This window comes from Homalodisca vitripennis, chromosome 2, assembly GCF_021130785.1.
Source record: "Homalodisca vitripennis isolate AUS2020 chromosome 2, UT_GWSS_2.1, whole genome shotgun sequence".
Lineage (NCBI taxonomy): Eukaryota > Metazoa > Arthropoda > Insecta > Hemiptera > Cicadellidae > Homalodisca > Homalodisca vitripennis.
Genome location: NC_060208.1, coordinates 163,306,512 through 163,322,798, shown reverse-complemented (window position 1 = coordinate 163,322,798; position 16,287 = coordinate 163,306,512). Strand labels below are relative to the sequence as shown.

At 32.5% G+C, this 16,287-nt stretch overlaps 1 protein-coding gene across 1 annotated transcript in view; it reads right to left on the bottom strand.

Annotated features, from left to right (window-relative positions):
• LOC124354968 overlaps positions 1-16,287 on the bottom strand; it is a 150,524-nt gene that overhangs the window by 118,195 nt on the left and 16,042 nt on the right. Inside the window, exon 2 of the mRNA XM_046805800.1 lies at positions 15,584-15,671. Coding sequence (XP_046661756.1) covers positions 15,584-15,671 — 88 coding nt within the window. The remainder of the gene's footprint in view (positions 1-15,583; positions 15,672-16,287) is intronic.

Here is a 16,287-nt window from a genome sequence, read left to right as displayed (position 1 = left end):
CTATAATTAAATTTCTAATTATCAACAAGTGTTATGAAAATTTAGTTATCAATTTTAGAAAAAGTGCTCTCCTGAAAAATTAGTTTTGTGACATGGTGTTCTTTACCTCTGGAGTGATTATCTTAGCCACTTCTTAGCCATTATTTGAAATTTAATGAAAACTACTGATCATATAGTTGATATATAATTAATTATGAGATTATTATAGATACAATTAAAGTGTATTATATGCCATAAAGATTATCAGATGTGGATGTGTGTCTTTGAACATCTAGTTGTTTCTGCTAAAACCCCTGTTGCTTAAAACCCGTATTTTCCAAATTACGAGATATATAATTCCAAATTATATATTTTAACCTTACTTTTCTATGCTATTAAATTACAAAATACAACATGATACACTACTTAATTGACACACAAAGCCTCAACATTTGGAATTAGGGTTTAGGATGATTGGTTAGGCTTACCAGTGGTAACTAGTCAGCCTTCCATTCGTCTGTTTCAGGGCCTGCAAGTTTAATATCTAAGAATTTAAGTACTTGTTTTGTGTCGGCCGACTTCACATATCATGTAAGGTCTTTATCCGAGAAAAGAGCAAAAATTATTTCTTGAAAGCTTTGTTTCGTTTCTATAAAATAGATAATAGGCCTACAAGTATAAAAATAATGATGACAATAATATATCTGCCATTTTAAATCGTCCGCTTCAATGATATACAGCAAAGAGAGAAAATGGAAGTTATTTATACCAAAACAAAGTTACATGTACTTCGGCTTTTTGTTCAAGATTTTAGAAGGGTCGCTGTCTTGGAAAAAGATAAACCTTCCAGTATTGGCGTAAAGAAAGTTAGGCTGCGTATAAACTACATTACGATTACGGAATAAAGAAGGCGTTCTTATTACTGGAGGTGGATTATAGGCATCCATTTATGGTTCTACACCCGCTTCCAATTTATTCTTTGAACAGAGAGCGACTCTTAGGCAAATTCCTATGGTAAAAATTTGTACTATTAATTATCGTGTCGATTCTAGAAATACATAATCTAAAATGGATTACAGAGAAGAAATAATGTGTAGTAGTTTTGTTGTCATTAATACAATAACCGACAATTTCGTGTTACATAATGTTAGAATACGCTAATGTAACGTCCTAACATGCATTTCTGTAATTGGTCTCTAGATGGCGTGCGAATACCAGATTTCCGAGTGGTAATGACTTAAGTATTACATAGGATACTTATTAATCAGTACACTGTACACTACATAACCAGGCCTACTTGTCAGTGGTGACATTGCAACGTGCGAAACTGAAAAGGTGGATGATTCTAATATAGTCTAAAATATTGTGTATGCTGTCAAATAAAAATAGTTACAAATTAGAAACCAAATAAGTTACAAAATTCAAAATTAATTTTCATCCAAAAGATTTTTTTAATTTTAAAGTTCAGGCATTGACTTGGTTAATTTGAGTATTTCGAGGATCGTCTATAAAGACATACCTAAGGTCCTTGAGCCCCTTAATATTTAATCTCCAGTTTGTCTTAATTCCGTCAGATGTCTCTGTTGACACATCTTTAAAATTTTATGAACGGCTGTTCAGTAGTGCAATTCCACAATTTGTTGTGGAGTAGCAAAAATACAAATTGAGTATTCTGTTTAGGTTTGGACATTAGAGTCACCGATGAAACAGTATCTAGCACTGACAAAGACTTTGGTGTCATGCATACTAATATTTTCTTCTTCGTATCGGCTGGAACTGTATTTAAAAAGTCTTGATTTTTATAACTAGAGTTTTTACCGAATTGTCTTTAAATGCGTCGGTTTAGAGAAATATGTAAAAATAATCACAAATTTCACCCTATAGCACCGTAGAAGAGTATTTCTACGCGAAAAAACATTATTAGACTTCACTATTCTCTACGAGAATGTACGTGGTCTTCGGACCAAATCCAATCGTTCCTAATTAGATCCTGTCATCCTTGAATAGCTCCAATCTCAAGCATTGCTGCTTTGTCCGAAACATGGTTGTCATCTGACTACGTCTCAGACTTCCCCATCTCAGATAAATCCATTGTCTACAGAAGTGACAGGAATAGATGGCAATTATAGCACTAAAGAGGAGATCTTGTTTTTTTTGTTCTCTTAGAAGAAAAAAAATTATACATTGCACTTAGTCCTATGAAAACCTTAGCGCTGCTTCCGGAGTGACAGGATATTGAGGATGGGTAGGTTAGAGCAGGGCTGCCCAACCTACGGCCCGCGGGCCGAATCCGGCCCGCGAGTCAGTATTATGTGGCCCGCCTTGTTGCCAAAACAACCAAATTTGTTTACAAGCATTTGAAATATTAAATAAATACAAATTTTGAGAACCAAGCAGTCCAGCCGATTTCACGTAGAACGAGCCGTATTCATTTGTTGGAGTATGAGTGTTGAAAGAAGTAAAGTAGTTGCAGACAGATTTCACTGACTACGGTGGTGGCTGCCGGCTGGCGAATAGAGCGCGCGTAAAGCACTCGCCACGTAATTTGTATGTCCTAGTATCCTAGTAGGATTAATTTAAATCAATGTATTCAATTTATTGGTGACTTTTTTATTGTTCCCTCAGAATTAGAGCAAACATCCAAAAGTCTGGGTTTATATTTATTTCTACTAAAAGAACCTAAAAACATAATATATTATAAACCTTTACCTAACAACTAATAAATAATAAGAAATTACAATAATCAGGAAACAAGGGCCAAATAACCTTAAAACTCATATTTTGCACAAGATTTCTGGAACAAACCCCAGGCAATACGTTATGTTTGGGGTTCCAAATCCCCTGGAATGTTGGCCCGCCTGTCCATAAAGCGTTTACAATGTGGCCCTTGAGTAAAAACGGTTGGGCACCCCTGGGTTAGAGGGTAGGACCGCCTATTAATCGAGATCCATGAGGAAGATCGTGCTTACTTACCAAAATACTTAGTTTCTTAAAGTATGATAATGTGAAGGTTTCACGGAAAATATGATCTGAAATTCGCGTATCAGGAGACGCCTATACTACATATACTCTAAAACTCTAAAAAAAACCCCACACACACATAATGTATAATTATATATATATATATATATATATATATATATATATATATATATATATATTATATATAATATATATGTATATATATATATTTTGTTTTTTTTTTCAATCTCCCCTCTCAGTTTATCTTAATACCTGTATCCTCGACACTTGCACTAAAACACTTTTAAAAAAGCTAAACTTTTTGAAATACTACATTTTGTCGGTGGCTGATTTTAATGTTGCAGGATATCGCTGAGATAACTGTTTCCTTTCTTTCGGGTGTAATTTTACTCCAAAAATATAATAAATGTCCTTTTGAAATGAGTTATTTGAATATCTCATACCATTTCGTGGAACTTCCATAAGCAGAATGTAAACTTTATCCTTTAAAACTATTACAGATTACCTGTACTCGAGCTTCTGTGTTGTTTAATATGCAATGAAGCATTATCCTCATTTCGATACATTCTCGTAGTGTTAGTTGACTGATAGATTCTTCTTATGCAGAATGCTTCCACTTCCCATCACCTTATTTGGTTCTATACCACCAGCTCTCATCTTATAACCAAGCTGATATGCTTCTTTGTTCCAATGTCTATGCTGTTACGACGGATTTTGCATCAGCAGTCATGTCTATAAAATTAGTATATCAATGAAAATAAGTAATTATTTTCTACTCCCTGAGTATATTATTTTAGTACTCAACTCATTAATCTATTTTTCTTCAAGCCATGGGGGTTCATGTCATGGGAACATTTTTCAGTTTAGACTATTGGATGGCTTTTTGGGGCATTAGAAGAAGCGTAATAGTGGAACTGTATCGTTGTAGAAGACGCTAGGAGGTCGAGAGTGACATTGAGTTAACCACAAACCACCTGTGGAAATGTGTTAATCGAGTTTGGAAAGATTCCTCCTCGGCCACAGCTATCGGTGTTGATGACGTCACTACGCTCTGCTCGAAGTGGAGGGTGCTCAACCCCCTGTATCAATCTGTAAATAATAATAAAAGGTATGACGGACATAACATGGTGAAAATGTCTGATAACAGCAGTTAATCAAACATTGACATTTTCTCTTACCGACACTGTCTAGTCATTAATATCCTAAAATCCCTTGACCAAAGAGTATGTCTGATATCGTAGTTTTCGCCGTTTCTCAGTTAAAGATTATTTACGTCATATTTTTGACCATTTTTGTAGTAGTTAAGATGATTCCAAAGAGGAACCACACAAAATTAACCTATTTATATTCCTAGTATCATACTACAGCGTTCGGTATTGTTTCTAATTATTGTTTAAAGGTTTTGTTTACTTTGTTGTTCCACTCTAGCGTGGTTTTATGAGATCTATTTGGTGCCGCAATCTTTTCGTCATTTTAGCGATTACACTCTGCATTCGGCCAACGAGATCAATTAGATACTGTCTTATTAAGTCAGATTTTCAAAGGGGTTTTATAAGCTTCCTCATCACCTTTTTTTAAAAAAAAATAACCCCTTTGGTTATTTTATACAAGCTTTAATGCCATCAAGATGTAGCAATCACAGCTGAACTGAAGAGATGTAGTGGAAAAACTGTCTTGTACGTTCTGGAAGTATCCGGAGCGTTGTGAAAGGAAACCACTCAATCCAGCTTCTACCCACTTGTTTGCTGCTCTTTCAATACTGTGCATGTGTCTCAACCTTCTTCAATCAATCTTCAGAGTACTCTTGGTTAAGATATCATTAGAAGATATAATTAATGATCGGAGAAGATATAACGATTACTTTAAATTGTAATGGATGGTTTTTGAGAATGGTGGGAATAGCTATTGTATAAGAGCTTCGTTGGTTTGTAGCCACTCAGAAAGTTTAATACATTATATGCGATGCCAGCAAACCATTTTTAACCATAGAGTAACATGTTTTTTTAACGCTGATTTTGTTGATAATCATTTTGGATAGATTTTACATAACGTGAAAATGACATACAGTATGAACTATAAAGCAATGATTGTTGCTAATGTTTACTTATGCCTAAGAAAACAGAAATTTGTTAAAAAATCAGATCAGAAAATGGCTTTGAGATCATATTTACTCCTTTACTAAAATTACTTGGAAACCAGATGCTTGGGAAATTTGGGACGGTGGGATTCGAAGTCAGTATTCTCGCGTTGCTGGCATTTCCAATTGCAGTTACAATCCAACATGGGCTACAAGAAAATTCCGGAGTCCGGGATCGTTAGAGACGTCATTGGTAATTGAGATAACTTGAGAATTTAGTTTCGACTACGGCATTAAGCAAATACAGTCAGTCCAGTACTTATGTGATTCCGAGCCCATATTAGTTTTCCTTGTGGATATAAATCGATTAATAAAGCAACAATAAACAATGGAGCCTCACTCAGCGTACAGACAGAATCAGAGCAATAAAACAAATCTATTACACAATATTACTAGTAAATGCCAACCTTAGAAGAGCTTTCTCCACGTTTAAACATATTTAGTAAGTAGGAGCTAAAATATGGATTTTATCATATAATAGTGCCATACAGCGAGAAAACTTAAAATCTTTGACACACAGTTTGGACAATAAATCTGGCAAAGAAAAAATTCCATGAAGAATTTGAAGTCCTGGAAAGTGTTATTCGTATTGCAAATGGCAAAGGATATTGTTACTAAAGAATAAATTTCATTCTGAGGTCAAAATATGCAAAACAGTTACGGATGAGCTCAGCAAAGAAATACGAAGTTTAATTGAAAATAAGTAAAATTTGCTAGAAACAGAAGATTCGGAACATACCAGAAAAAGAGATTTAAATCTTCATTGTTACATAGATCGGTGCCATGGATATAAAACACCCAAATAAAAAAGAAAGTATGCATTGTCAGTTTTAAATATAATATCCGTTTCTAAATCTAATGAAGACTGCCAGAAAAAACAGCGTCATTTAAAATGAGTCAGAATGAAATTGGCAAAGACTGCATTACAAGGTTACAACTGCATAACCAAGTAGTGGTTACATCAGCTCCCTATATACTTCAGTGTTCTGATCTCTACTAACCCGTAAAACTCCATTAGGATGCTTCGACTTGACGCTTTTTAGATGCAAAACGCAAAATCTGCTGCTGGTATCTAAAAAACTTATAAATGTTACAGAGTTGCCAAATGCATATAATGAGGAGTTGAGTTTGAGTACAAAATTTACATTTAAAGTTGGAATACTATCTTTTGAAAATATCACAATATTAAAAACTGATAATAAACGTCTAGAGACAATATTTACACAGCTATGAGCTTGTACTTCTAAAATAGTTTAACAAATATTCGTATGGTCACAAAAAACTTTCATTTATGATTGGAACGTTTGCGTCATTGAATTTATTGAAATGTATTCCAAAAGATTTTCTCCGCCGGGATTAGAACCCGATTTCCTACTTACCAGGTGAGCTACCTACTTCACCACCGAGCCCTCACTAGAGATAATCCACACCCAAACGTCTTACTGAGGTTTACAGCTAGGTTCCAGCTAACACAACTCACTAGTGATATTCCGCCAATGGTAGTTATGAGGTCGGATGGTCGTCGGATCGCGTTGTGAGCTAGGCTCTGGCTCTTCTTTTCTATGTCCCTCAATTTTTATGATTTGATTATTTTGTTTTTTTTTATAGCTTCATTACACATGTATTTAAATAAACAAACTATAATGTGAACAGAGACCAAATACCTGTCCAGTGACTTGTGATGTTAAATCAATTTAAATGCGTAAATTAAAAATATTGAGAGGAACCGTAGTGATAACGTAGCATACTCTCCCTGCAATTGAGGAATCTGGATTCGAGTCGTATATACATAAGATAATAAATGACGGACCTTTATATAATAGCACATGTTATTAATTATGGATTCAACAGGTTAAGTGAAATTCAAAGTGGATTGTTTCCAATTACCCAGAAATAACTTTAATAGTTATTTATTTTAATTAATCTGAATTTAAATAAATGTTTTATAAAACAAGTAAATATGTTGGTACAGCTAACAATAATTTTTTTTAATATGAACATTGTATACACTAAAGTGTTATATGATTATAAAGTAATCCAAATAATACTTATACATAGTATTTATATGAATGCAAATACAACTTCTTGGAACAGAATGGTGTAGCGTCAGTAAATTTTTTATGTAATAAATGGCAATTGTCTTTTAAATGGATCGGGTACTATTTGTATTTTACAAAATGAGCTCTTTTCGTCGGACTCATTTAATTCCAAACCACATAGATCCAATTTACAAGGTTTAATGACAGTTTACTTCAATTTAATTCCATAAATTAAACAATAATAACTGTATAAATCAAGTAATAAACGTTGGAAGACAAAATAATATAATACTTAAAGCAGTATAAATAATAGACTATCTTGAAATTATATAAATATAACTTTTTTTATTTATAAGTTTTATTTAACTTATAACTTATTATTTTTACTAGAGCTTTTTAGTACGGACAAATCTGATAATGGAATCTCAAATTTTTCCTGGGAACAAACCTGAAAATACTGAATGCTTCAAGTCTCCTAAAATGCAACAAGTCTATGGCAGATAGATCCTGAGGTATTTTTTAATTTTATGATCTCGAGACAGAATAGGAAAGGGCAGGTTAGGTCTGAAGCTTTCTCTTAAAAGCGAGACATCGGCTAGTAGACAAACTGTTGGTGACTTCCTGAAACCGAGCTTTCTACCAACAGTTGGGCGAGTAACAATGTACAATAAACACGGTCGTTCTGAGCCAATAGTCCGTATTTACAGAGACATCGCCAGGATACTGTAGAAAGTCCTCGCCAGGAACTAGCGCCACCATCAGAGACACCACCTTAACTTCTTGAAGATACTTTCCGCCTTCCACTCACGTATTAAAAAAATTTTTAATCACCCACTTATTAGCTTTTTTAAGAAATATATTCATATACTCGCCGATAACGATCTAAAACTCTAAAACCTCCGAATATATGAATTTGTATAACGACTTTGTTTATTGTATATGGAAGGTGCAACCGAATAATCTATCTTCCTCTATGGGTTATTAAATCAGTTTTGAACAAATTAAGATTAAGTAAGTAAATCATGAAAAATATATAAGCAATAAAATAATTATTGGGATGTACTGTGTGGACAGTAAACGCGATCTTTTGAGTATGAACTGATCAATTGAGAAACATGAATAATAAATAAAAATTTCTGATCCTCATTAAAACGTATTTTTGCGTACAAGCAATGTCTTATCCTTTTCCAAATGTTATTGGGATGTACTGTGTGGACAGTAAACGCGATCTTTTGAGTATGAACTGATCAATTGAGAAACATGAATAATAAATAAAAATTTCTGATCCTCATTAAAACGTATTTTTGCGTACAAGCAATGTCTTATCCTTTTCCAAATGTTATTGGGATGTACTGTGTGGACAGTAAACGCGATCTTTTGAGTATGAACTGATCAATTGAGAAACATGAATAATAAATAAAAATTTCTGATCCTCATTAAAACGTATTTTTGCGTACAAGCAATGTCTTATCCTTTTCCAAATGTTATTGGGATGTACTGTGTGGACAGTAAACGCGATCTTTTGAGTATGAACTGATCAATTGAGAAACATGAATAATAAATAAAAATTTCTGATCCTCATTAAAACGTATTTTTGCGTACAAGCAATGTCTTATCCTTTTCCAAATGTTATTGGGATGTACTGTGTGGACAGTAAACGCGATCTTTTGAGTATGAACTGATCAATTGAGAAACATGAATAATAAATAAAAATTTCTGATCCTCATTAAAACGTATTTTTGCGTACAAGCAATGTCTTATCCTTTTCCAAATGTTATTGGGATGTACTGTGTGGACAGTAAACGCGATCTTTTGAGTATGAACTGATCAATTGAGAAACATGAATAATAAATAAAAATTTCTGATCCTCATTAAAACGTATTTTTGCGTACAAGCAATGTCTTATCCTTTTCCAAATGTTATTGGGATGTACTGTGTGGACAGTAAACGCGATCTTTTGAGTATGAACTGATCAATTGAGAAACATGAATAATAAATAAAAATTTTCTGATCCTCATTAAAACGTATTTTTGCGTACAAGCAATGTCTTATCCTTTTCCAAATGTTATTGGGATGTACTGTGTGGACAGTAAACGCGATCTTTTGAGTATGAACTGATCAATTGAGAAACATGAATAATAAATAAAAATTTCTGATCCTCATTAAAACGTATTTTTGCGTACAAGCAATGTCTTATCCTTTTCCAAATGTTATTGGGATGTACTGTGTGGACAGTAAACGCGATCTTTTGAGTATGAACTGATCAATTGAGAAACATGAATAATAAATAAAAATTTCTGATCCTCATTAAAACGTATTTTTGCGTACAAGCAATGTCTTATCCTTTTCCAAATGTTATTGGGATGTACTGTGTGGACAGTAAACGCGATCTTTTGAGTATGAACTGATCAATTGAGAAACATGAATAATAAATAAAAATTTCTGATCCTCATTAAAACGTATTTTTGCGTACAAGCAATGTCTTATCCTTTTCCAAATGTTATTGGGATGTACTGTGTGGACAGTAAACGCGATCTTTTGAGTATGAACTGATCAATTGAGAAACATGAATAATAAATAAAAATTTCTGATCCTCATTAAAACGTATTTTTGCGTACAAGCAATGTCTTATCCTTTTCCAAATGTTATTGGGTCAGACTATTACGCTGCGGTATTTTTTAATAATGCACGTTTTTCTAAATTTTAGAATTCATGTCAGGCCTAATCATAATAAACGTAATTTAATTTAATAATTATTATACTATGATATGATTACCTACTGCTGTGATATTATCTATTACAAATTTCATATTGCTTTGAAAAACATTGAGTACAAATAATCATATTAACCCAATAAATGAATAAATCGTTAGTACAGGTTAAATACTGCAAATTAAATACTATTTCATGTTATTAAGCTAAATAAATGTTACAAACACTGAATCAAATTATAATAACTAATAAAGCACTGAACTATTACAATAATGAAAGAGAAATATAAGGATGTTATATATTATTAATATAATATTATACTCCATCAGTATATTAAAGTAGTATGATTGTAAAAAAAACTAATATAACATAAATTAAAGCACCAAATATAAGTTAATTAAGATTATAAAGGCGATATGAATTGTTTAGAGAAAGCTATTTTTGGTCCGTAAATTCATCCTTTAAGTAAAATTCATAAATAACAAACAAATATTTTATTTAATACAGGATCTAGTTGAAGCAGATTTCTTCGGTATAAATAATATGGAAAGTAAAAGTCCGAGTATCAATCCGATTGGACTCCGAACATTTAAAAGACTCCAACGTATTATAAAAATTGACAATTAGGGGCGTACTTGTACACACTTGCTTGTATTTGTTTTATTTTTTAGGCATATAAAGGGTGTAAAAAAGTCCCGTACGGGCTTGATAATTCCCGAACGATTCCAAGTAAAGCAATATTTTTTACTTTTTAATAAACAAACATGCGTATTATATTTTGAAGTTGTTAGAAATGAGTGGAAGGTTTCACTTAAACACCTTATATGGCGTAAATACCTACTTTTCTTATATATAGTGCACACCTTTATATCAATTCTAGACTGTGATTCCTACTATTAGTGAGTTAATTTTCTGATATCTCCATAAACTTTGTTATCTACTATTATTATTTTTTCTTTCACTTGTAGCAAATACTTGGATTTAGTATTGAGTCGATATAAACTAGTTAACAAACGTACATCCAATCAAAAATAAGAAATTAATACTTAAACTAATGACAAGTAGTTAAAGAAACTTCAAACAATAAAATATCAGTATCTTACGTTGTAAATATAACTGTAAAAGTAGTCGTTGTTTTAGATAAGGTTTCAAATATGTGCTTCAGGTAATTTTATGATGTAAGCTTGGTTTAAATCATTTAATGATAAGCTAATATGATAATTAAACATTATATAGAGCCAAAATAAAACTTTTATTGCGAAAAAGAACGTGTTAGTAATTTTTGATGAGTAATATTTTTTTAATTACTGTACATTTCGATATCCACAGACAAATAAAGCACGTGATGCCGTTATATTAAACCTAAAATATTATGTTTTTTTATAAAAATAATAAAATAAATTTGGCGTTCCTGAAGTTTTTAGAACCAGATAGGTTTGATATTAAATCGTATTGTAATAGTTTTGTACTTAATTCATATTCGCGCCATCTACGATCGACAATCACAACGTACTGCAAGTAGCAACAACATGTAAGTAGTTTTATCTTCTTGTGTAGAGATGGCAGCACTGCTCAAACTGTGCTCTGTATTCGCTGTTCTCCAGTTCATTGCAATAATATAATATACGTGTAGGCTTCGTAACATAACCATTAATATTATTAATTGTTCATTCATTTAACTGTTTGTTTATATGTTTGAGTAAATAAAAATTAAAGACTTCTTTCACATCCTGACCTGCATTCTCAACCTTTTTTTACAAAATAATAGTCTATCAGAAAACAGTCTGAAGTAGGCCTACTCGTCTATTTTACAAATATTTTTTCGGTACATACTGTAATCGTATTTAAAAATTAGTTTGCTTAAATAAAGGATATAGCATATCTATAATTCTGATAATTATTTTCATTATATAATGTTAGTCTATCTATTAAGAGAGGAACGTTCACTGTTATTTGTCGTAGATATAATTTACATTGTAAAATGTAGAAGTAATTATCTTGTGTGGGATTGTGACAAATACAGTAAAAATACGACTATATTGTCTATGATTTATTCACCTGTCTTAATATTTCAATTAATGAATGATTAACACTCGTACACCTTATTAAAGTAAATGTTTAATTTTTTATTATTCAATCAATACTAATCCATTTTGTTTTTCTTGAACAATAGAGTACACTTCTTAAATATTTAAACAATAAAGTAAGGAGATTTTTTAAAACAAATTAACCAATATTTATTTAGTAATACTGAAATTCTCGTGTCAATGATATCTTTAAAATAACAAGCTCCCATATTTGTAGTCAACAACAAGGGTGTAATCGTGTCTGATTTACTATTGATTGGAATTCAAGATAAATATAATTATATTATTGCAAAAACACCTGGACAACTTTATATATTTGGAAGAAACCCTTGATGCAGATTGTTAAAACAAATAATTAGCCTTTAGCAAGTTATGGTAAGAAGGGTTGTACCGGTATGGGCAAATCCAAAAGATTTTAATAGATTGGGTTAAGAGTTTATAAAAATAACCTGAAACCCTGTCGAAAAGGTTTTGAATTTATTATAATAGTTCTCAAAACACCATGCTTACTCTCCCTACTTGTCCATCGAGGTGTTGAGGCAGTTTTATGCATATAATCCTAACAGTTCAACATTTAAATTAGAATTGGCACTTTACGCAGACTTTACGATAAACAACGCACTCGAGGTTACGATGCGACTGTCGTAAACTGCTACTATACTATGTGTTCTGATATAAAGTGCTAGTTATGTATCTTAATTCATCTCCAACCGTAGTATAATGTTTTATAAATTAGCTGTATAAAACTAATTAAAATATATTTTCTAAAACTTCACAACTATAAAACAACAGTGACTTGCCAGTTAAATATTGTTTAACAGTAGCCAAATAGGTTTTTCACGCAGCTAATCACAATTAATATTAGACAAGTAAAATTTCTCTTACGATACCGATTATTATAAACTTAAATATTAATACAACTTTGCGACCTCTTCATAATTGTGAATGAATAGTTTTTAATTAAAGGATTAAATACCAATTAAGTACATGACCTTAGTGATATATAAAATATTGAACTGTAATTGTCATGATAACAAATGCTTTTAAAACTATTTGAAAGTGATTAGATAACGCTCTTTGAGCACGCCTGTGATGTCTAAACGCATAAATACGAGTGAAGAACAGCTAAAGATAAGAACGTGAAATTTGTGAAATATACAAGTTATGACTTCAGAAAATTAAATTTTTTAAAGATTTATAACCTTAGGAATTAACATATTTCAATTAAATTTAATTTAAGAATATTACATGTTTTTATTAAAAACTATAAAAACCTCTGATATTTTATTTATTATATTATACGTATTTTATATTATTGTTAATAAAAACTTGTTATTTCTTCATCCATATGTTGTATACATACTGTAAAACGTTCATATCCTTACCTTTGTCATTTTAGAACTATCATGTTATACGTCACAACGCGTCTTGTTGAAAACTAAATATCCTAATTACCGTCTGTGCATTGTAGATAGCATAATGTTGTAATTGTCGATACTTACTTCATCCATATGTTGTATACATACTGTAAAACGTTCATATCCTTACCTTTGTCATTTTAGAACTATCATGTCATACGTCACAACGCGTCTTGTTGAAAACTAAATATCCTAATTACCGTCCGTGCATTGTAGATAGCATAATGTTGCAGTTGTCGATACTTACTTCATCCATATGTTGTATACATACTGTAAAACGTTCATATCCTTACCTTTGTCATTTTAGAACTATCATGTCATACGTCACAACGCGTCTTGTAGAAAACTAAATATCCTAATTACCGTCCGTGCATTGTAGATAGCATAATGTTGCAGTTGTCGATACTTACTTCATCCATATGTTGTATACATACTGTAAAACGTTCATATCCTTACCTTTGTCATTTTAGAACTATCATGTCATACGTCACAACGCGTCTTGTTGAAAACTAAATATCCTAATTACCGTCCGTGCATTGTAGATAGCATAATGTTGCAGTTGTCGATACTTACTTCATCCATATGTTGTATACATACTGTAAAACGTTCATATCCTTACCTTTGTCATTTTAGAACTATCATGTCATACGTCACAACGCGTCTTGTTGAAAACTAAATATCCTAATTACCGTTTGTGCGTTGTAGATAGCATAATGTTGCAGTTGTCGATACTTACTTCATCCATATGTTGTATACATACTGTAAAACGTTCATATCCTTACCTTTGTCATTTTAGAACTATCATGTCATACGTCACAACGCGTCTTGTTGAAAACTAAATATCCTAATTACCGTCCGTGCATTGTAGATAGCATAATGTTGTAATTGTCGATAGTTACTTCATCCATATGTTGTATACATACTGTAAAACGTTCATATCCTTACCTTTGTCATTTTAGAACTATCATGTCATACGTCACAACGCGTCTTGTTGAAAACTAAATATCCTAATTACCGTTTGTGCGTTGTAGATAGCATAATGTTGCAGTTGTCGATAGTTACTTCATCCATATGTTGTATACATACTGTAAAACGTTCATATCCTTACCTTTGTCATTTTAGAACTATCATGTTATACGTCACAACGCGTCTTGTTGAAAACTAAATATCCTAATTACCGTCCGTGCATTGTAGATAGCATAATGTTGTAATTGTCGATAGTTACTTCATCCATATGTTGTATACATACTGTAAAACGTTCATATCCTTACCTTTGTCATTTTAGAACTATCATGTCATACGTCACAACGCGTCTTGTTGAAAACTAAATATCCTAATTACCGTCCGTGCATTGTAGATAGCATAATGTTGCAATTGTCGATAGTTACTTCATCCACAGGATTAAAAAAATTATCACTCTACTAAAATTAACAGACTTTCTAACTAAATTTATTGATGTCACTATTTCAAACGAATCAAAATTGGAATGGGTCAGTTGTAACTGTATTATACTTGCAAAATGTGTATTTCTTTACCGTCATGCTAACCGCTGTCCTGCCGATGTCTTTCTTCATACGCTGTTATTAGTTGTCTTGAAAATAGTCTTGTTAAACCAAGAGATCTTGTGAAATAGATAAGTAAATACATGTAACTGTAAAGTGGTAGTTCCGCTAGAAATTATCAACGCTCCTTGTGTTCAGTATTTACATTGTTGCGAACCATTGTAGCTAGCAGAAGTGAAGTAGGCACTGCGCATGCGCGGAGAGTAAGCGATGTCTCGCCACTTACGTCTGTAATGCCTGTAACTGTTTCAATTCACTCCAATAAGCCGCTATGTAGACATTACCAACCTGCAGCAACTACACTCGTCGACAGTAGTTCTGTGGTTTGCGTGCCAGCTTATCACCCCACCGACCCGGGTTCGAATCTCGGATTGGGCAAATGGCATTTTTTACGTAACCAAATTATCATGTAAGCTAGTTTTCCTACACAGAGCTCTAGGAAACTCGCAAAACAAGACAAGTAAAAAAAATCAGTACAACGATAACAAACAACACCGGACTGTCTGAATTGTCGCCTTTGGAAGTAACGAACCAGTAATCATTTATGCCCACAAAAGGAAGGCACAAGTGTTATTTTCGATCCTCCACAGAAATACACAATTTCACATTCTTCACGATCAGGAAAAATCTAAATTATAATAATAACAATATGAAAACCAAAACTAACCAAATACGTCGTTGTTCACGCATGCGCAACTCCGCGTCTCTCTCCAACACGGCAGCGATCTGGCAGCATTCTTCATCAGTCAGAGACACTGTAACAGAGCAATAGATCCAGTTATTTATAAGTATTTAACACTCTCTAAACCGTGCTTGTTGAACAACACTCTTAATAGAAAAGAAGTGAAGTGTAAGTTGGGATTCCATATTTTTAGTTTTGTTATTTTTGAGCAGAATGGACTAATACAATGTCTATAGACACAGTGTGTCCTTAAAAGAAAAATCTGAATTCTATAATAACGTTACTAGTTGATTTTTAGTATATACACATAAAATCTAAGTATTAGTTTCAGTTAATTTAAACATGTACTATACAATTTGCAATTGGTTTTTGGGCAAGTTTAGTGGTTAAAACCTGAAATTATAGAGATTGTTTTTAATTACAATGTACATTCGATTCTGAAACCTGTTCCTCGCCATATTTATGTTGAGATTAGTTTGATTTTACTAAGATAATGTGGGAGAATGTTCCAGCTAAACGGATCAGCCTCCGATGCAAAGAGAATGTGACCGAACACTAAAAAACTCTGAAAATAACAAAAGGGATAATATACGAATAGAGTTGTTGGTAAAAGAGCGCACCGTGGGTTGGAGCAATTTATCTAAACCGTCGCCCCTCCTTACATGAGCGGAGGGTGGGCACTGTGACCC